Here is a 23,541-nt window from a genome sequence, read left to right as displayed (position 1 = left end):
TTATGTGCAACAAGCTGCAGTTCAGGAAGCCACTACAAAGGCAAGTTACGTTCTGGCGTTTAAAATCGCTAAACAAAATAAGCCTTTTGCTGAAGGGGAGTTTTTGAAAGAATGCACGGTTGATGTTTCTGGCATGCTGTGCCCGGAATACCAAATCAAATTTGAGAACACTAGTTTGTCACGAAGAACTGTTACTAACCCTGTAGACGTGATTAATGAACATTTGGCTTCTGAGTTGAACAAGAAAGCACAGGGCTTTACATTGTTTTCATTAGCTCTCGATGACAGCACTGACATTAAGGACACAGCACAGTTACTGATTTTTGTCAGAGGAATTGATGACAAATTTGAAATCACAGAGGAATTTTTATCAATAGAATCAATGAAAGGCACAACTAAGGGATCACACTTATACCAGAGGGTGTCTGGGTGCCTTGAACATCTGAAGCTCCCCTGGAGTAAGCTGGCAAATGTAACCACAGATGGATCACCAAATTTAACTGGGAAAAATGTAGGACTTTTAAAAAGAATTCAGGACAAAGTAAAAGAAGACGACCCTGACAAAGAGGTTATAATTCTGCATTGTATTATACATCAGGAGGCCCTCTGCAAAAATGTCCCTGACATGGATCATGTTGTTTGCACAGTAGCGAAAATAGTGAACTACATAAGAGTGAGGGGACTTAATCATCGGCAATTTATTTCCCTTCTTGAAGACACTGATGCCGAACACCAGGCCTTACTTTATCATACAAATGTCTGCTGGCTCAGCCTAGGAAATGTATTGCAGTGAGTGTGGGAGCTCAGAGATGAAATTCGCACTTTTCTGGAGATGCAGGGGAAAGAAAATGATTTCCCTGTATTAAAGAATTCAAACTGGGTGTGCGACCTTGCTTTTGGTGTGGACATCTTGGCACATTTAAATGAACTTAATGTAAACCTGCAAGGAAAGAATGTGTTTGTACACAAGTTATATTCTCATGTGACAGCTTTCAAAGCCAAGTTAGTCTTGTTTTCAAAACAAATTAAGGACAAAGTGTTCGCTCACTTTCCAATACTGAAATACTCGGAAGTGTCACCAGCGCAGAGAGAAAAGTACAGCAAAATTTTGAGTGACTTGCACGGAGAATTTTCTCATCGATTCTCTGACTTTGAGAAGACAGAGAAGACACTGGAGCTTGTGTCATGACCACTGTCATTTGACTACAAGAAATCCCCACAAGAATTACAACTGGAGCTCATTGATCTCCTGTGCGATTTCACTTTGAAGGAAAAGTACAATTCAGAAAAACTGGATGAGTTTTATGCTTCCTTGAGTGAAACAAAGTTCCCAAATATCCGCAAGGTGGCATGGAAAATCTTTGTTTTGTTCAGCTACACCTGTGTGTGCAAACAAACATTTTCCTTGCTGAATTACAACAAAGCTCGCTACAGATCCCAGTTAACTGACCAGCATCTCAGCTCCATATTGCTGATTTCCACAACAAGAATGACACCGGACTTTCGTGCCATTGTAAAAAAGGGTGACCAGCTGCATTGTTCACATTAATCAGAGAGGGCATGGAAAGGGGTTAAGTTTGGTTTAATTATTGTAATCCGTTGTTATGATGGTATATTTATAATAGTAAGTAAGATTTTATGTTTATTTCCACTAAAATGTGTCTGTATTAAATAGAGTTTATTTGAATATCTCTGAATTGTTAATTTTGTGAGCGTTCATGGCCCACCATACAATTTCCATACCCAGATGCGGTCCTCAGGCCAAAAAGTTTGCTCGCCCCTGGACCAGACCCTTTCTTTAGGACACTAAAATCAATCAGGGTCTTAAAAGAAGAACTTTATTATAAAAGAAAAAAGGAAAACAAGCACCACTGTAAAATCAGGATGGAAGGTAATTTTACAGGATCATAAAAAGATTTAGAACACAGAGGATGCCCCTCTAGGCTCAACTTCAAAGTTCCAAAAACAGGAATAAACCTCCCTCTTGGCATAGGGAAAATTCACAAGCTAAAACAAAAGATAATCTAACGCATTTCCTTGCTTTACTTACAATTTTTGTTATCTTAGATGCTTATTTCAGGTAGGGTTTTAGGAGAGGTTTTTTCCCTGCCTGGTCCCTCTTTCTGTCCGGAGAGAGAGCACAAAGAAAACCTCCCTGACCCAGATTTGAAAGTATCTTCTTTTCTTATTGGTCCTTTTGGTCAGGTGCCAACAAGGTTATTTGAGCTTCTTAACCCCTTACAGGTAAAGGAGGGATTTTATGCTACCCTTAGCTGTATGTTTATGACATTTTGTTTTTGTAAAGTCCAGCCACGTAGAAGTTTGTGTGGAAGGTTGGTTTTGTATGAGAGTCTCCAGTTTTGAGAACTCATTCTTGATCTTCTCCTGTTTGCTGTACAGGAGGCTGATCAGGTGGTTCCTCAGTTTCTTTGAGAGTATGTGGCAGAATCTCTCACCATAATCAGTATAGTATTTCGATTGTAATGGATTGCTTCAGTCATTTGCTGGAATGTAACAATCCCTCATCTGCGCATTGTCAACAGCAGCTGGGTCCTTGAGGAACACACCACGCACCCCTGCCAACTGGTTTCGGAAGATAAGGAAGAAGCCGAGATGCAGCAAAGAAGACAGGTTCAGAGAGGTGGTGTAGCCTGATGAGAGACAGACCAGGGAATGTAAAGAGTGCTGGGAAGCCGAAAGTCAGGACAGAAAAGAGAATGCAGCATTTGCTAGGGAAGCAACTGAGTGGATGACAAAAGTAATGGAGGATCAGAGAGAGATGCTCAACTCTTTAATACAGCTGCAGACTGAGCAGATCTGTGGTCGACCTCCAATGCAGCACATGCACATGCACAATTCTTTGCCAACCCCACCCTCCTCTACACCCACACATTCCTTTTCACTTCAGAGCACTCCTCAGTTTCCCCATCACTCCACACCCCTCTCACAGCTGGACAATGATAGCTGGAGCTACACACACTTGTGAGGTTTTACCCTTTTTAACAATAAATAAAGGCTAAGGTTTTTAATGGTGCAATGTTTTTATTCTGTGTTCTACAAAAGCCTAGAGCAGGGGTCGGCAACCTTTCAGAAGTGGTGTGCCAAGTCTTCATTTCTTCACTCTGATTTAAGGTTTCGCATGCCAGTAATACATTTTAATGTTTTTAGAAGGTCTCTTTCTATAAGTCTATAATATATAACTAAACTATTGTTGTATGTAAAGTAAATAAGGTTTTTAAAATGTTTAAGAAGCTTAATTTAAAATTAAATTAAAATGCAGAGCCCCCCAGACCAGTGGCCAGGACCCGGGCAGTTTGAGTGCCACTGAAAATCAGCTCGCGTGCTGCCTTCGGCACACGTGCCATAGGTTGCCTACCCCTGGCCTATAGCAATCAATTCACTCTCAGGAGCAGGCTTCTAAAGCATTTTGTTGCGTGGATCTTGGGCCCCAAAATTGTGCATGGATGCACCAGGGAAGCAACTCCAAAGCACACACGTGTTAGTGCCCCTCATTGTCCAAGTGGTTCCTCAAAGCCTCTCTGATGTTAATAGCAGCCCTCTGGGCTCCTCTGACAGCCGTAGCATCTGGCTGTTCAAATTGTGCAGTCAAGCGCTCTGCCTCAGTTCTCCACACCTGAGCAAACATTTCACTCTCAGATTCACACAGATTATGCAAAGTGCAGCACGCGGCTATGACCACAGGAATATCATCCTGGGTAAGATCTAGCCTGACATTGAGAGATCTCCAGCGAGCTCTCAAATGGCCAAAGGCACATTCGACTACCATGCGGCACCTGCTCAGCCTGTTGTTAAAACGCTCCTTGCTGCTGTCCAGCTGCCCTGTGTAAGGTTTCATGAGCCAGGGCTGTAAGGGGTAAGCCGGGACTCCCAGGATTACTATGGGCATTTCCACATCCCTCACTGTGATCTTCTGGTCTGGAATGGAAGTCCCCGCCTGCAGCTTTCTGTACAGGCCACTGCTCCAGAAGATGCGTGCATCATGCACCTTTTCAGACCAGCTTCACTGATGTCCTTGAAATGCCCACGGGATCCACAAGCGCCTGCAACACCATGGAGAAGTATCCCTTCCTATTGATGTACTCTGATGCAAGGTGGTGGTGCTAAAATTGGAATGTGTGTGTCATCAATCACCCCACCACAGTTAGGGAAACCCATCCACTATTTCATGCACATTTCCCAGAGTCATGGTCCTCCACAGCAGGATGTGATTTATTGCCCTGCACACTTGGACTAATACTCGTAGTCATTAGCGAGGGATTTTGCCAGTCTGTGCTCAGTGACGTATTTGAGGCATACTCACCTTCTCCTTCGTTTGTCTCCTTAGAATTCTCCAAACAACATAAGTGGCATTAGCAACCCAACAGTGGATTTCCCCACTCCAAATTGATTTGCAACTGACCGGTAGCGGTTTGAATTCGCCAGTTTCTACACAGTGATTGCAACACTTCTCTACTGAAAGGGCAGCTCTCATTCTGGCTGCAGGTTGGGGGCCAGCTCAGCACATAGCTCCAGGAAGGTTGCTTTATGCATCCTAAAGTTCTGTACCCACTGGTATCATCCCTCACCTGCATGACAATGTGATCCCGCCAATCAGTGCTTGTTTCTCTAGCCCAAAAAGCGATGGTCTACCGTATGCAGCTGCTCTGTGAATGCCAAAAGCACTGATAAATTGCTGCTGTCCATATCACACTCGGGTGCCTACGATTCATCCTCTGTCAGTAACTTTGCGAGTAACTGTGCTGCCATGTGCAATGTCTTCTCAACAGTTAACAGCGCATAGGAGAGAAGTGTGGGATCCATCTGTAGTAAGAGGAGGCCCTGAGATATAAACCCTTGGTATCAGAGGCCTGGTATGAGGCCTAAGGCCTGAACTAAAGTAATGGTCAAGACTTTGCTAACATAAAGCAAAGTTAAGCTGTGAGCCAGAGGCAGGCCCTGCTCACAGAAGCTGGCAAGGAAAGGGCTGATGCTGCAAAAAGAGACATACCTAAAAGGTACCGGACCCAGCCAGGAGGTGATCTTCCTGGACATACTTTGGTCAGGGCCTCAGCGTAAAATCCCACAGAAGACCATTGAAATGATTACCCACTTCCCAGAGCCCACTAACGTAAGCCAAGCCCAAACTTTCTTGGGCCTTTAGGATACTGGCGCACGTTTATTCCCCATCTAGGGTATATCCTGCAGCCCATACAAGCAGTAGTCTGGAAGAAAGCCACATTTAGTTGGGGAGCCAAACAGCATGCCGCATTCCAACAGGCTAAAGAGGCACTCAGCCAGCAAGCAGTACTGAGCCAAGGTAAACGGGGCACCCCCTTTGAACTTGAGGTAACGGTGGTTGACCATGTGGCCTCATGGGGGCTATGGCAGTAAGCCTCGTCTCAGAAGGAGCCCATGGGGTATTGGTCGCGATCCCTACGAGGCTCAGCTGAGCGGTATACGCCCCTTGAACAGCAGCTGCTTGCAGTAGTATGGGCCCTCCAGCAAACTGAGCCCATAACAGGCACGGAGCCTGTGAAGGTGTGTACTCCGCTTCCAATTATGGGTTGGGTCCGGGATGAGAGCCCACTTACGCGGACTGGAGTAGCCCAGGCCCAAACCCTATGGAAGTGGAAACACTACCTGCAGCTCCGTATGCAAATGACCCAGGCGAACATTACCAATACGCACGCACAGCTCCTCGGTGCTGTCACCTTTGAGGAACTGCCCTCTGAAGGGCAGCATGCATATGCCCCCCCGGTCGAGGTACCCCAGCCGCCCTGTGCGGAGCCCCCCCCACACGCCTCCTTAACCGAACAACAACGAGAAGCCGCATGGTTTACTGATGGATCAGCTTCTTATAGGGGAGCAGAACGCTGGTGGCGAGCGGCCGCGTACAACCCCTGCCTCGAGGAAATATTGTTTGAGACCGGCCCCGGCCTGTCTAGCCAGTGGGCAGAGCTACGGGCAGCGTTTATAACCATCACCGAGAACCCAGGGCCCCTCTTTATATATACAGATAGCTGGGCAGTCTACAAAGGCATGACGCAATGGATGGCCGTCTGGCATGCGGCTAGCTGGAAGGTGCATGACAGACCCCTTTGGGGGTACGACATGTGGCCTGCAATCTGGGATGCCTGTAGTCAGAGGCCCGTTGCTGTTCGTCATGTAGACGCCCACCTGATAGGGGAAGCAGACGAGGCCCAGTTCAACAGAGAGGTAGATGACATGGTCACAGTCTACGCAGTAGCTGCCCCCGGCCTGGCCGAGTGGATACACCAAAAGAGCGGTCACCTGGGGGGGAAAAGGCAATGCAATGGGCCACTGATCGTGGGTTGCAGACTACAATCGGTGTGCAGCGGGACGCCTGTCAGCACTGCCCACAGTGTACGAGGCTCTGCCCCCAGCGCTTGAAAACAGAGAAGGGGTACCTGAAGCGAGGCCAAAGACTTGGGGAGGTATGGCAGGTGGACTACATTGGCCTGCTGCCTGAAAGTCAGCGGCATAAGTACTCGCTGACTGCAGTAGACACGTATTCTGGCCTGCTCTTCGTATACCCGTGCGCAAGTGCTACACAGGAGCAGACTATAAAGGGGTTAGAAGAACTTATCTGCTATTACGGATCCCCCCTTGAAGTGCAGAGTGATCAGGGAACCCATTTTACGGGGATGGAAGTAAGAGAATGGGCTGGGGGTGAGGAATAGTGTGGGTGTTTCACATTGCATACCACCCGCAGGGCGCCGGGCTCATTGAGCGCATGAACGGTTTGCTTAAAGAGCAGCTACGCAAACTGTCCCCCACTGAATCCCTGGCCGGATGGAGTCGTAACCTCCACCAGGCTGCAGCCGCGCTCAATGACCGTCCCCTGTATGGCTCCACCCCATATTCCAGGTTTAAGGGGGAGGTCATCGAGCGGCCCCGTGTGTTGCGAGTGCAGCGTCTGCACCCGCAAGCCCACCTCCCCATTTGGGCCACCCCGGGAAGTGCTGGTCTTGATCTACGGGTCCCTCAAGAACGCCTCACCCTGCAGCCTAATAGCCGAAACCTCGTGAGTATTGGCTTAGCCATTGGGCTCCCACAAGGCTATTATGGGCGCATTGCCCACGCAGTAGCCTGGCCCTCAAGGGCATAGATGTGGCGGCGGGAGTGATCGACGCTGACTACACGGGGGAGGTTAAGGTGCTGTTGGTGCACAATGGCCTGCAGGCAATAACCCTCTCCCAAGGCGAGCGGGTTGCACAGCTGATTTGCGAGCGCATTGGATTGCCTGATGTGCAGGAAGTGGAGGCGCTTACGCCCACTACTCGAGCAGGGGGGTTCGGCTCGACTGGGCGTGCAGTTTGGGTCCATGACCCCACCAAGCATAACCCGCTTGAAGGGGAAATCCTAGACGATGGCCCCGGGGATACTCACCTCGTGTTGCTAAAAGGGGAAGACGCCCCAATTTATGTGCCCTCTAAGCGTCTTTCTTCCAGGTGACCATGACCGCTGCTCTGCAGTTTGCACAACCCCGTGGACCACCCCGGGCGTGCCACCCAAAGACCAAAACCTGTGTGATGTCCCTGCGACATGCTCTCTACAGCCTAATCCTTGGACTAGGTTTGATTGTGACTGGTTCCCAAGCCACATGGCACCACAATTCCGCTGTCCAGTGGATGCAGTCAGTGGCACTAGCAGGTAACAAGTCGGACTGCTGGTACTGCACACACGCCCCCCAATTGGCAAGCACTGGCATCCCGTGGGCTGCAGTACCGTGGAATGAATCCTGGGTCCTTAACGATACCACCTTTCTCACCAAGTATAATGAAACACCCCCCTACCAGCGCCAAGGGACACCGGTGGTGGTATTAGGGAATGCGCATTGGTGTGTGCAGTGATCTCCAGCAATGGACGCTGTTCGTCCTGTTGGAGAACTTCCCCTGTCCTCGTGTGCAGTAGTAATAGAATACTTGCCAGGCACTGGGCAATTTAATGTCACCGCCAACCTACCGGGATTGTACACTGAGTGGATGGCTGGGGAGAAGTGGGTCTCAAGTGACAATTGTTCCGGTTCTTCTGGAACTAATTTGACCTATTCGAATGGCACCACCCTCTGCCATCGGTGGTGGCATTGGGGTGAGTGGGGACTACATACCCGTGGGTTTTTGTACTATTTTAACACCAGCACACCCGTATGGAAAACGCCCCTCAATACGATTAGACGCGGGCATATCCCGCACACCCATTATTGGCCTCAGTGTAACCAGAGCTCTGACAGCTGGTGTTGCAACACCTCAGGCAGCATATGGCTCCCCACAGCAGGGCTGCCAGGGTTGTACTGGCTATGTGGCTGCTGGGCGTATAAAACCCTACCCAACCAATGGTACGGACGGTGCACACTGGGATGGCTTCTCCCCTATTTGTATGGAATGCACACCATGCACGCTCGTGCAGTGCACAATTATATATTGCTGACACGTTCACGACAGAGCACAAACCCCATTGTGCAGAGACCCACAGGCTTTCATCAATTCGTCCGCACTTTCCTCCCCTGGCTAGGGGTGGCCAAATTAGAGCGCACTATTGTAAATATTTCAGCCACGTTAGAGATTATAGAAAATGATACCATAGATGCAATCCATGCTTTGCAATTAGAGGTGACTTCTCTATCGCAAGTAGTATTGCAAAATCGCATGGCGCTGGATTATTTATCAGCTGCCCAAGGTGGTGTTTGTGCCTTGATTAATGAAAGTTGTTGTTTTTATTCGAATCAGGATAAGCGCATTGAAACTGATGTTCACAATATGATGGACCATTTGAAAGTGTTACATGATGTAGGCTCTGAGGCCTCTGCATGGGATGACTCTTGGCGCATTGCCCAGGCTAACCTCCTGGCTTCCGGATCTCGGCGCCTGGGGGAGACGCATCGGACTCCTGTTATTAATGGGACTACTGGGATTTGTATGTGTATTTGTTCTCCTACAATGCTGCATAAACTGCTTCTCCACCCTCCTGGCCCGGCTGGCAACACCCAAACCGGTGCGCACGCTCACCATGCGCTGGTGGCAGTGACTAAACTAACACACCTCAGTCTGCCAAGGGGTGGAGTGTAGGGGACAGGTTGTGGAAGCTTGGCGAGGAGCTAAGTGGCGGACGGAGTATGTGACTGAATGTGAGCGGAAGCAGTTGAAGGCCGTGCAATGAACGTTGTTTGGCAGATCCTGCCAAAATGTAGTTTAGTATAGTTCAGCATGTTTTTGTCTGTAAACAAGTTAGCTTATATAATGAGTACAATTTATGAATGCAATGAATGTAGCCAGCTGTTGACCCCATGTAACCTTGAGATAAGCGCGGGGGGATATAGCATTGCAGCGGACTCCCTTCAGTGGAGTCCTGCCTGGCCAGCTGTCCTGGACGGTCAGAATCCCCCGCAGCCCCTACACGCGCCTCAGGGACTCCCCGCGCAGCTTGGCGTGTAAGTTCTTCCTTCAGTAAAGCCTTACTTTTTACTCTCAGGCACTGAGTGTAATTCTTTCGCCGGTATCACGGCCCCCCTTGCGGGCACACCCTGTCAAAGAAAGCTATCAGGTTGGTTTGACATTTGTTCTTGACAAATCCATGCTGACTGTTATTTGTCACCTTATTATCTTCTCGGTGTTTGCAAATTGATTGCTTAATTATTTGCTCCATTGTGGACCAGAGAGAGCGTCCCCATGGGCCACAGCTCAGACAGACAGGTGCTCTCCTCCCTGTCAACATCTCGCTGATACATTACAGACTGTGTACACACACACACACACACACACACACACTCTGCAGAATGCCTGCAGGGTCTCTTGAAGATGCCACCCATCAAAACAAATGGATACATGTATCCATAAATACCTGTGATTGAATGGAGGCCTTCCTTCCTCGGGCTCTTAAATCCCAGCCCAAATGTTTAATCGCAGCGGTGTCTGTCTCTGTCAGTGTCTGGGCAGCACCCAGCACAATGGGGCCCCGATGTCAGCTAGACGTACCCACAGTGCTCCTCCTCCTCCTCCTCCTCATGCCCCTCACTCATCGCAGAACTTGGGTGATTTACACAATGAATGAGAGAAAACACCCGAGATCCCAAAAGTTAAAGCAATGTGTCCTTTACAACATGATGCTGAGAATTCGTGTGTCAACTGCAAAGTAAATAGCCACAAATCAAACGCCAAATAAGCTCTCAAGCAGCATTTTTCTTAACTGAATTTTACAGCGAGGCAAAGGGTTATCAAGGGAAGTACTTGTACCTGGGTTTGTGCGGCATATGGTGAAATCCACATTTTTACTTCTACTGCTAAAATCGAATCCTTCCAAGCCTACATATAAGGCTTATAGAGGACTCATTTCATGGATTTATTTGGCAAAGTTTTATGGCTGGCTGCCAGCCTGATGCCAACTCTCCTGCTTTTCCAACCAGGCTTGGGACTGGCTATGGCAGAGTTACAACCACTAATACTGACAGTAATTTACACTAAGCAGGTTTTAAATGGGGAACTCTAATGAGAAGATCTTTTTTTTTCTTAAGAAGCAATGAAACACTTTCCCCAAACTCCGGTATCTATGGAATGGCTTGTAGGAATAATCCAATCTTTGAAATAATTTCTTCTGGAGAGAAGTAACGCAGATACACAGATTTTTAATGTCATAAGGAAGCATTATGCCCATGTAGTTTGACCTCCTGCTTAACAAGGGCTAGATAATTTCTCCCAATGACTCCTGCACCAGATCCATAACTTATGATGGAACAGGAGAAGCGTGAGAAATTCCATGTGAAAATGAGCTTTTTACCCCCTCAGAAAAATATCTGAATGGTTCATGGAGGACAGGTCCATCAATGGCTAGTAGCCAAGATGGTCAGGGACGCAACCCCATACTCTGGGCGTCCCCAAGCCTCTGACTGCCAGATTCTGGGACTGGCCAACAGGGGACGGATCACTCGATTATTGCCCTCTTCTGTTCATTCTCTCTGAAGCACCTGGCACTGGCCACTGTTGGAAGGCAGGACACTGGGCTAGATGGACCTTTGGCCATATTGGGCCAGACCAGTCTTATGTTTTCTAGATGAAAACAACAAGGAGTCTGGTGGCACCTTAAAGACTAACAGATTTATTTGGGCATAAGCTTTCGTGGGTAAAAACCTCACTTCTTCAGATGCATGAAGAAGTGAGGTTTTTACCCACGAAAGTTTATACCCAAATAAATCTGTTAGTCTTTAAGGTGCCACCAGACTCCTTGTTGTTTTTGTAGATACAGACTAACACGGCTACCCCCTGATAGTTTTCTAGATGGTTTTTCAAAATTACTTGCATGGCTTATTATGTCCACAAGGGGGCGCGCCTGAATTACTGGTAATTACAGGTTTAAAAATTTTATTAAGATCATGTTAAAAAAAAATAGTTAACAGAGTTTGAGCATAGAAGTTTCTGGTTATCAGGGAATAACATACAGATTATGGAGGGTGCAAAGTCTGGTTTAAGGTCAGGTGGCATGAGGAATACATAATCTGCAATATCCCCGATTGGGGTAAAAGGTTGATGGGTCAAAGTACAGACATTGAGGTATGAGGGTATGAAGTTCATAGAGTGGTTGTGTTCCGGTGTGGAGTATAATGAGTGGATATGATGATGAGGATGGACTGACCCTCATTTGGTGAGATTTAATGTTTAGGGAGTTTATGGTTCCAGTTCATATGATCCAACGGAGAAGGTCACTTGTTTTACATTGTGTTTTTTTTATTTAAGTTGTACTTGAACCCAACACTCCCCTGGATAGCATTTCTTTCTTATGTCATAAAGAGGAGAAGGAGGGGGGAGTCACGGAGCGGGCATTTTTACAGCATGCACGTTCCTTTAATAAACGAAACAGGAGGAAAAGTTATTTTTAGAATCGGATAAAGGGACAAGCAAAAAGGAGGATAATTTCAAGTTGCAAAATGGTCTCTGCCTTGTTCTACAGATCTGTCTTCTACTTGTGAAGTCAGGTGAGAGAAATGCTAGTTTTTATTTGATGTATTGTGTTTGAGAGCTACAAGAGTCCAGTTAGAACAGGCTAGGGTTTTCAAAGAAGCCTAGGGGAATTAGGCACCCAAATTCCTAACGATCTTTTGAAAATCCCACGTAATAGTTTTAAAAGAAAACTAGATTCGCTGAACCAGAGACTTGTATGGTTTAAGGAAAGAACTTCGCTTTCTTTTCGAGATACGTTGTTTTAGAATGGAAACCAGTTTCTACATAAGATCATTAGAGACTTGTGTAAAAATATGAATGAATAAATGTAGTTTCATTACTGTTTTTTTCCCGTCTTTCAACAGGTCTTGTTCAAAGTAATTCTGTGTTTCAGTGTCCTGCAGCAATGAAAATCTCAGTGGGGCAACCCGCCACTTTGCAGTGTAATTTCACCGCCGCTTTCACCAGCCGAAATCCCTTCTGGTTCCATCAGTATCCGAACCAACCACCCCAGCGTTTATTGGCAGCGTATCAATCTCCTGCTGAAGAACACGGTCACCGCTGGAACAGTCTAAGCAGTTTTTCGACCATAATAAGGCGGTTCCCTTGAAGACTGAGGCTGTGTCCCTGCAAGGAACAGCCGTATATCACTGTGCTGTGAGGTACGCAGTAGGGCAGAGCTGCACCTCCGGCGACACAAGAAGTGATCGAGGTGCTCACACACACCGAGGGTCTCAGAGACTGTTTTCTACCCGACCCTTTTTATGACCCGTCTCTGCCAAGTTCAGTTCCTTCTGCTCTTCCCGTGTCTGGGAGGAACTTTCCGTTTCTACCCTGTGTAGTTTTATACCCACCATGCTGTGCAAACCAAGCCCGGTGCGTTATTATCTCACTTATATTTATGTGAATTAATATATATGCATGAATTTACAACCTTTATATGAAAATATTTGTTGTCAATAAAACAAATCACCCCACAAATCTTGGAAAATTGTACCAGGATTTCCTGCAGTCGGAAACATGCTGTAAAAGACACCAGGACTTACCGCGAGGTTCTGATCTCTGCCCCATCACCGCAACTCTGGTCTAACTCTGTCGGGCTGGTTCTTAGCTGCTGTGAAGCGTTTCAGCTCCTCTGAAATCAACATCCATCCACTCAGGTCTTTCTTTGCGTCCGTCAATCTTTCTGTTCGCCCAGCTTCTTATACACACGCGCGCCTCGCCAGGGAATCACAGAGCCTAAGAAGTGCATTTCGTATCTAAACATTTTATCTATTGCATAGAGACAGTCACAGCTACAACCAAACCTTTTTGAATGCTGGGGTGGGTAGAAGAGCCACCAAACAGAGACGGTTTCACATAGAAATCAGAAGCAAACACCCCTTCCCTCCCCTCATTTCCTCTGGGTTTGGGCGTTGGGTTCAGATCCGCCCCCCTCGGTTTTTCAGGGAGGAATCTGGGTCAGTTCAACACCTTCGGCCAATGATCCTTTTCCTTCACTGTTGTGCTTTCACTGCCGCCTTGTGACTCTCAAAACCGGGACCGCTTTGCTGTAATCACGGGCCCCTGTTTGATTCTAAGCTTTTCTATAGTGCAGTGGTGGGCAAACTATGGCTCGCAGGCTGCTTTCCGCCCGCTGGACATTTATATCCGGCCCTGGAGCTCCGGTCGGGGGAGCGGGACCGGGACTTGCCGCGCTCGGGCCGGGGGAGCGGGACCGGGGACTTGCCGGGCCCCGGCCGTAGTGGAGCCGCCGGGCTTGTCGCGCTCCGGGCGGGGTAGCGGGACGGGGGACTTGCCGCGCTCGGGCCAGGGGGGTGGGACCCGGGACATGCCGCGCTCCGGTCGGGGTAGCCGCGGGACGTGCCTCACTCCGGCCGGAGTTGCGGGGCCGCGGGACTTGTCGCGCTCCGGGTGCGGTAGCGGGACTGGGGACTTGCCGCGCTCGGGCCAAGGGAGCGGGACCCGGGGCTTTTTGCGCTCCGGCCGGGGGAGCGGGTCGGGGACTTGCCGCGCTCGGGCCAAGGGAGCGGGACCCGGGGCTTGTCGCTCTCCTGCAGGGGGAGCGGGACCGGGGACTTGCCGCGCTCCGGGCTGGGTAACGGGGCAGCGGGACTTGCCGCACTCCGGCTGGCGCTCCCAGCCCCCTCCCAGTTATTTCCCTAGACCCCCGGGGGGGGGTGTACACCCCCCTGAATTTCCCCAACCCCCCCCCCCCTCAGTTTTGTGAACTAGTTGTACGTATTGTTGTCAATTTAGTGATTGTTTGGAAATTTGAATTGAAATTGAAACATTAATACAAACTTTAAAAGAATATACAGTGGGTGAAGGAGAGGTTAGTCATAGAATCTTGCCCCTGAATTTATTTATGGAGAGCGTCCCTCATTGATTATCCTGATGATGACAACAATCTTCATCGTCATCTTGGATCAGGCACTGACACTTATTTTTGATTTGCACAGCACCCACCCCTAGGTGGGAATCATGGGCTGTTGCAGCTGATTAATTATTGGTAAATATTTATTAATTATTAAATATTATTATATACTATTATTATATTATTACTATTCCACCCCACCATCAGTTTTACTCACATTTCCAGTGATTTCCATTGGAACTTTTTACCAATAGAAAGAATGGCCCAAGGACTGGGCAGCATTGCGATATTTTCCCGTTACATAAGAACGGGCATAATGGGTCAGACCAAAGGTTCATTTAGCCCAGTATTCTGCCTTCCCACAGTGGCCAGTGCCAGGTGCCCCAGAGGGAATGAACAGAACAGGGAATCATCAAGTGATCCACCCCCTTCATCCAAGGTTTTTCAAAGCTTCAGGCTGAGATTTTTTCAAAGGCACTTAAGAGAACTGGGTACCCAAACCCTCACTTTGAAAACCCCTGCCCAGTTCACCAAGACTCCCCAACCCTCATTTCTATTCTGGCTCTGAGTTAAGAAGATTCCAATTGTAGAGTCTCTGTTTACCAAGTAATACCAAAGCGGTCACAGCCCACAGTAGGTTTTCTTCCTTCATAATGAAAAGATTTTCCTCCTGCCCCAGTGTCACACTTTCTCTCTTCTTCTGCACCACAAGTCTTGTTAGCTCTCAGGCTGCTGCATGGCCCTCGACATGACAACCGACGTGTCTGTGACAGCTCTGCTGCAAACAAGCAATTAGTGTTTCCTGATTGATTGTAGACTGGCAGCAGAGCCAAACTTCCTGGCGGAGTTAACCACTGATTGAGTGACAGTACCACCCCACTGGCAGATTGCAATCAGAACTGGCTAAAACGGGGCCCTCCCGCCTGAGCTCCTCAACCTGCTCCCTGCAGAACAGCGCCCCCTAGTGTCACATTGGGCTCAGCACTAGCTCTCAGGGAAGAGAGCCCCATAAAGAGCCCCCACCCTGCTGCCTGCAGCACAGCGCCCCCTAGCACCCTGCTGGGGCACTGAGGTCAGTGCTGAGTCACCCTCATCATCCCATGAATTATCAGGTGTCCCATCCAAATCCGATGTAAAGACTTCAAGGGATGGAGAATCCCTCACACCCCAGGCAGGTTGTTCCTATGGTTAACTACCCTCACTGTTAAAAAACGTTTGCCTTATTTCGACTTGCTGGCCTTTGGATTCAGAGCTGCTGTTGGTACCATTTATTAACTTTTGATATTATAGTAGCACCTAGAAACCCAATTGAGATCAGAGCCTTATTTTGCTGGGCAATGCACGGATATATAGAGACAGTCCCTGCTCTAAGAAACTTACAATCTAAATAGAAAAGACAGAGAAAATATTATTAGCCACCTCCATTATACAGATGAGGAACTGAAACCCAGGGAGATTAGGGTTGGATTTTTTTCCAAGGTGCCTATGGGAGTTAAGCTCCTAATTCCTATAAAATGCTCTGACAATCTTGGCTCTGGCCTCCTAAGTGACCTTGCACAAGTCGCTTCTTTGTACAGCGCCTAGCACCATCAGACCCAACTGAGCAATAATAAGAAAGTTTCAGCAGGGATTGGACAGCGTCATGGGCTGGCCGGCCCTTTGCAGCAAGCTAGCTTCGGCTACCAGCTCACTGATGAGCAGGCAACATAAGGGCTCATTAGTGACCCCTGCTGGGTGTAATGGGGGTTAATTAGAAGGGCTGCCCCCCGACCCCCAGTTGTGGTGGTGAAGCAGGCAGAGCGCTATTTAAATAGGGCAGGGCGCTCGTTGAAGGAGAGACGGTCCTGGAGAGAGGTGTGAGGGGAGGCCCTCTGTGGGAAGCGCCCCCCCCCAGCAGGGCCTGTCCCCGTCTGCCCAAGGGGCTCTGTCGCACCCCGCCCCGCGCGCCCCCAGCGCCCCGCAGCCCCTCCCGGGTCACCCCCAGAGTTATTGGACAGGCTGCGCTGCGCCCTGTGTCACGGTGTCTCCACGGCGCAGAGGTAGCGGGCGGTGTCCCCCAGCTGGCAGCCGCGGATGTGCAGGGAGCTCCGCTTCTGCTCCGGATCGTGATCCGCAGTGAAATTCGGTTCTTGTGTCTCGCTCCCCTTGCCGAACAGCATCAGCAGGAAAAGGGGCCGCTCCCCGGGAGCCTGCCGGTACCAGTGTAAACTGGTGATAGCGCTGGAGTAAGTGCAGGTCACGGTGCCATTCTGCCCCTCGGAGACACCCCGCCATTCCGTGCTCTGCTCCACAGAGAGCTGCCCGCTGGCCACTGGGAATAACAGAGACAAGGGGGAACCGAGTCAGATACTGCCCCGAGCCACCTGCCCCCGGGAACCGCGGGACAGGGTGGGAAGAGAGACAGGTTGTGGGGGGAGAGACCGACCGATCTCCCCATTTCACTCCCTTCTTCCCCACCACACAGTCAATGAAATCCAGCCCCAGCTCCCTGCTAGTCACCAGCGGGTCTGTCTCCCCAGCCCTTACCCCACACGTGCATTAGCTGGATCACCCAGGACAGCCCCCGCGGCCTCCCCATCCCTGCGCTCCCTGACAGCCCAGGGCGCGGGGACGCTGCTGGGTTCTCCCCTGGGGCTGGCCCGTGTGTTGGGGTCTCCTCTGCTGGAGGGATCGGACACGTTCTTCTCCCCCCCCCCCGCCCCCGTGTGCCCAGCCAATGAGGGACCAGCCCCTTCTCTCCCATCTCAGCCGTGTGCCACTGCCTAGAACTCCTTCCCGTAGTGCCCTTCACCTTGTGAAAGCTGCCCCCGTGTGGCCAAGTGTATAAGCGAGTGCAGAAATATTCAGTTCTTTTCAAAGGGGAGTCAGGTGCCCAACTCCCATTGACCCGAGTGTCCAAATCTCCTAGGCAGCCTCCATGAAGAAATGACTCCTCTCAATTATCAAACTAAAGCTGTAGGGAGAGATTTCTCCAAAGTACTTAGGGGACTCAGGAGCACAAGTCCCATTAATAATACTGCCCAATTGATTTTTATTCATAGAGTTTAAGTCTACAAGAGTCCATTAGTCTGGCCTCCTGTGTAGTTATATCTCTAGGTTTTAGTCAGGACGAGAAGATGGAAGAGGATAAAGTATGGGCCAGACCAGACGAGAAACATTCACATAAAAAAGAATCTGACACATCAGAAAAGGGCAGAAAAATAAACAGTGACAAGTTTTTAAAGTGCTTGTACACAAACGCTAGAAGTCTAAATAATAAGATGGGTGAACTAGAGTGCCTCGTGTTAAAGGAGGATATTGATATAATAGGCATCACAGAAACCTGGTGGACTGAGGACAATCAATGGGACACAATCATTCCGGGGTACAAAATATATCGGAAGGACAGAACAGGTCGTGGGGCGGGGGGGGGGGGGGGGAGTGGCACTATATGTGAAAGAAAATGTAGAATCAAATGAAGTAAAAATCTTAAATGAATCCACATATTCCATAGAATCTCTATGGATAGTAATTTCATGCTCTAATAAGAATATAACTGTAGGGATCTATTATCGACCACCTGACCAGGACAGTGATAGTGACGATGAAATGCTAAGGCAGATTAGAGAGGCTATCAAAATAAAGAACTCAATAATAGTGGGGGATTTCAATTATCCCCATATTGACTGGGTACATGTCACCTCTGGACGAAATGCAGAGACAAAATTTCTCAATACTTTAAATGACTGCTTCTTGGAGCAGCTGGTACATGAACCCACAAGGGGAGTGTCAATTCTCGATTTATTCCTTTGTGGCGCACAGGATCTGGTCCAAGAGGTAACTATAACAGGACCGCTTGGAAATAGTGACCATAATATAATAACATTTAACATTCCTGTGGTGGGAAGAACACCTCAACAGCCCAACACTGTGGCATTTAATTTCAGAAAGGGGAACTATGCAAAAATGAGGAGATTAGTTAAACAGAAAATAAAAGGTACAATGACTGGAGTGAAATCCCTGCAAGCTTCATGGACACTTTTCAAAGACACCATTACAGAGGCCCAACTTAAATGTATATCCCAAATTAAAAAACACAGTAAAACAATTTTAAAAGAGCCACCGTGGCTTAATAACCATGTAAATGAAAAAAGAACAAGAGTACTTGTGGCACCTTAGAGACTAACAAATTTATTAGAGCATAAGCTTTCCTGGGCTACAGACTAACACGGCTGCTACTCTGAAACATGTAAATGAAGCAGTGAGAGATAAAAAGGCATCTTTTAAAAAGTGGGAGTCAAATCCTAGTGAGGTATATAGAAAGGAGCATAAACACTGCCAAATTAAGTGTAAAAATGTAATAAGAAAAGCCAAAGAGGAGGTTGAAGAACGGCTAGCCAAAAACTCAAAAGGTAATAACAAAATGTTTTTAAGTACATCAGAAGAAGGAAGCCTGCTAAACAACCAGTGGGGCCCCTGGACGATCGAGATACAAAAGGAGCACTTAAAGACGATAAAGTCATTATAGAGAAACTAAATGAATTCTTTGCTTCAGTCTTCATGGCTGAGGATGCTAGGGAGATTCCCAAACCTGAGCCGTCCTTTGTAGGTGACAAATCTGAGGAATTGTCACAGATTGAAGTGTCACTAGAGGAGGTTTTGGAATTAATTGATAAAATTAACATTAACAAGTCACCGGGACCATTACTCCTTGTTCTGTCATCAGGTACCACTGAGAACAGTCTAGATCCATCCTCTTTGGAACCCCCTTTCAGGTAGTTGAAAGCAGCTATTGAATCCCCCCTCATTCTTCTCTTCTGCAGACTAAACAATCCCAATTCCCTCAGCCTCGCCTCATAAGTCATGTGCTCCAGCCCCCTAATCACTTTTGTTGCCCTCCGCTGGACTCTTTCCAATTTTTCCACATCCTTCTTGTAGTGTGGGGCCCAAAACTGGACACAGTACTCCAGATGAGGCCTCACCAATGTCAAATAGAGGGGAACAATCACGTCCCTCGATCTGCTGGCAATGCCCCTACTTATACAGCCCAAAATGCCGTTAGCCTTCTTGGCAGCAAGGGCACACTGTTGACTCATATCCAGCTTCTCGTCCAGTGTAACCCCTAGGTCCTTTTCTGCAGAACTGCTGACTAGCCATTCAGTCCCTAGTCTGTAGCAGTCCATGGGATTCTTCCGTCCTAAGTGCAGGACTCTGCACTTGTCCTTGTTGAACCTCATCAGGTTTCTTTTGGCCCAATCCTCTAATTTGTCTAGGTCCCTCTGTATCCTATCCCTACCCTCCAGCGTATCTACCACTCCTCCCAGTTTAGTGTCATCTGCAAACTTGCTGAGAGTGCAGTCCACGCCACCCTCCAGATCATTAATGAAGATATTGAACAAAACCGTCCCCAGGACCGACCCCTGGGGCACTCCACTTGAAACCGGCTGCCAACTAGACATGGAGCCGTTGATCACTACCCGTTGAGCCTGACGATCTAGCCAGCTTTCTATCCACCTTATAGTCCATTCATCCAGCCCATACTTCTTTAACTTGGTGGCAAGAATACTGTGGGAGACCTTATCAAAAGCTCTGCTAATGTAATGCCAATATTTAAAAAAGGACTCTAGAGGTGATCCCGACAATTACAGACCGGCAAGTCTAACGTCAGTACTGGGCAAATTAGTTGAAACAATAGTAAAGAATAAAATTGTCAGACACACAGAAGAACATAAATTGTTGGGCAAAAGTCAACATGGTTTCTGTAAAGGGAAATCATGTCTTACTAATCTATTAGAGTTCTTTGAAGGGGTCAACAAACATGTGGACAAGGGGGATTCAGTGGACATAGTGTACTTAGATTTCCAGAAAGCCTTTGACAAGGTCCCTCACCAAAGGCTCTTATGTAAATTAAGTTGTCATGAGATAAAAGGGAAGGTCCTTTCATGGATTGAGAACTGGTTAAAAGACAGGGAACAAAGGGTCTTTTAAATTTTCAGAATGGAGAAGGGTAACTAGTGGTGTTCCCCAAGGGTCAGTCCTAGGACCAATCCTATTCAACTTATTCATAAATGATCTGGAGAAAGGGGTAAACAGTGAGGTGGCAAAGTTTGCGGATGATACTAAACTGCTCAAGATAGTTAAGACCAAAGCAGACTGTGACGAACTTCAATAAGATCTCGCAAAACTAAGGGACTGGGCAACAAAATGGCAAATGAAATTTAATGTGGATAAATGTAAAGTAATGCACATTGGAAAAAATAACCCCAACTATACATACAATATGATGGGGGCTAATTTAGCTACAACGAATCAGGAAAGAGATTTTGGAGCCATTGTGGATAGTTCTCTGAAGACGTCCACGCAGTGTGCAGCGGCAGTCAAAAAAGCAAACAGGATATTAGGAATCATTCAAAAAGGGATAGAGAATAAGACGGAGAATATCTTATTGCCTTTATATAAATCCACAGTATGCCCACATATTGAATACTGCGTACAGATGTGGTCTCCTCATTTCAAAAAAGATATACTGGCATTAGAAAAGGTTCAGAGAAGGGCAACTAAAATGATTACTTTTCAGAGTAGCAGCCGTGTTAGTCTGTATCCGCAAAAATAACAGGAGTACTTGTGGCACCTTAGAGACTAACAAATTTATTAGAGCATAAGCTTTCGTGGGCTACAACCCACTTCTTCGGATGCATAAAGAGTGAACCATATATTGAGGAGATATATATACACACACATACAGAGAGCATGAACAGGTGGGAGTTGTCTTACCAACTCTGAGAGGCCAATTAAGTAAGAGAAAAAAAACTTTTGAAGTGATAATCAAGATGGTTCAGTACAGACAGTTTGATAAGAAGCAAGTGTGAAAATACTTACAAGGGGAGATAGATTCAATGTTTGTAATGGCTCAGCCATTCCCAATCCCTATTTAGCCCTGAGTTGATTGTGTCTAGTTTGCATATCAATTCCAGCTCAGCAGTCTCTCGTTGGAGTCTGTTTTTGAAGTTTTTCTGTTTTAAGATAGCCACCCGCAGGTCTGTCAAAGAATGATTACGGGGTTGGAACGGGTCCCATCTGAGGAGAGATTAAAGAGGTTAGGACTTTTCAGCTTGGAAAAGAGGAGACTAAGGGGGGATATAATAGCGGTATATAAAATCATGAGTGGTGTGGAGAAAGTGAATAAGGAAAAGTTATTTACTTGTTCCCATAATATAAGAACTAGGGTCCACCAAATGAAATTAATGGGCAGCAGGTTTAAAACAAATAAAAGGAAGTTCTTCACACAGCGCACAGTCAACCTGTGGAACCCCTTGCCTGAGGAGGTTGTGAAGGCTAGGACTATAACAGGGTTTAAAAGAGAACTAGATAGATTCATGGAGGTTAAGTCCATTAATGGCTATTAGCCAGGATGGGTAAGGAATGGTGTCCCTAGACTCTGTTTGCCAGAGGGTGGAGATGGATGGCAGGACAGAGATCACTTGATCATTGCCTGTTAGGTTCACTCCTTCTGGGGCACCTGGCATTGGCCACTGTCAGTAGACAGGATACTGGGCTGGATGGACCTTTGGTCTGACCCGGTACAGCCGTTCTTATGTTCTTATGTGTATTCAGCTTCCTGCACTGGGGAACTGAGGCACCCAGAGATCAGGGAAGGGTTTCCATAGGAGCCAGGCACTCAACGCATATTGCAGTTTCAATGGGATTCGGGCACCTGACTCTGTTGGCTTCCTTCCAAAATCCAAGCCTAAGTCACTTGCCCAAGGTCAGGTCTCTGGCGGAGCCGGGAAATGAGATCACGTCTCCTGAGTGACAGTCCAGTGGCTAAAAAAGCACCAGACCTTCCTCATCCCCTCATTGTTATTATCTCAATACTGGAGTAACTCAGTGCAACTCTGTGACCTGTTCAGTGCACAGGAGGTCAGATTAGATCCTTGCCGGCTTTAAACTCTATGAATTATTATTATAGCACCTGGAGACCCGGCCGAGATCAGAGCCCCTCGTGCCAGGCGCTGTAGAGACACAGAGTACAAGACAATTCCTGTCCCCCAGAGCTCAACAGACAAAACCTCCACAACCATACAACAGAACTGAACTGAGCTGGGGGAGGGGCATTATGCCGGCGCTGCAGAGACCCCCAGGAACTGAGATCCCTGTTACGCCGGGCACTGCACAGACACAGTGGGGAAAAGCCCCCACCCTGATGAGCTCACAGTCTAGACAGACAAACTCCCCCTAGACTTACAGTAGAACTGAATGGACAGTATCACTGACAAGGCTGTCAGCTGCCTCTCCATTGCTGCTTCGGGTTACCCCTCAGCGCACTGAGGCCAAGGGATGGTGCTTTTTCCATGCCTCAAGGACAGCGATGCAAAATCTGTCTGCAGCCCTCTGCTGGAGGGATCAGACACGTTATTCTCACACTGTGAGCCCAGCCAATCAGGGACAAGCCCCTAGTCACACTAAAACAGAACCATGCCCTGGAGTAATCCTTTGCCTCTGATGTCTTAGGGGAAAAGCTGCCCTCTGCCGGGCACAGAGACAATAGACAGGTGCAACTGTATTAACCTCAATCTACCTTCCTCTTCCTTAGAAATGCTGCCCCCTCCTGGCCAGAGACGTACACACTGAAGTGAATCCCCCTGTGGTTGTCACTGTTGGTACATTTTGTGTCTGTGCTCAATAGTTCCCTTTTCGCTGGGTTTAACACTCTGACTTGCCTCCCCCTGGACAAAGGGGTGATCCCCAGAGCTGGGCTTCATGGGAATGGGCAGTGCCAGCTATGCACAAACACTCTGCCGCTGTCTCAGCCTTGTCTTCTAGAGGCACAGTCTGTGGCAAACGGAGATCAGTCTCGGTTTAATCCTCAGTGTCTAATGGTCCCTCAAGAAAGGGGGCTATTTTGTGCCACTGGAGTATCTTATGTATCTCCGTTTCTGTTTCTTATGCCTGGCTGTCTGTCTCTCTCCCTGTCTATGTATCTATAAATCTACCCATCTCTTTTTTCTTTCTTTTCTCCCTGTTCATTTGTTTTTATATTTTATCTTTTAATTTCCTTCCTCCCTCCAAACCTTCAGGCTCCTTAGACCAGTGGTTCTCAACCAGGGGCACATGTACCCCTGGGGGTACTCAGAGGTCTTCCAGGGGATACATCAACTCGTGTAGACACTTGCCTAGTTTTACAACAGGCTACTTAAAAAGCACTAGCGAAGTCAGTACAAACTAACATTTCAT

The 23,541-nt window shown here is 47.8% G+C and overlaps 1 gene segment (V, D, J or C); it reads right to left on the bottom strand.

Annotated features, from left to right (window-relative positions):
* Positions 1-16,343: 16,343 nt before the first annotated feature.
* Positions 16,344-16,906, bottom strand: LOC135886251 (T cell receptor alpha variable 27-like). The segment is given in 2 exon segments: positions 16,344-16,639; positions 16,855-16,906. Coding segments are annotated over 2 exon segments (348 nt in total).
* Positions 16,907-23,541: the final 6,635 nt, after the last annotated feature.

Source organism: Emys orbicularis, chromosome 12 (assembly GCF_028017835.1).
Source record: "Emys orbicularis isolate rEmyOrb1 chromosome 12, rEmyOrb1.hap1, whole genome shotgun sequence".
In the NCBI taxonomy this organism is placed as follows: domain Eukaryota; kingdom Metazoa; phylum Chordata; order Testudines; family Emydidae; genus Emys; species Emys orbicularis.
The sequence above is the reverse complement of the archived record's forward strand: the minus strand, read 5'-3'. Positions and strand labels throughout refer to the sequence as shown.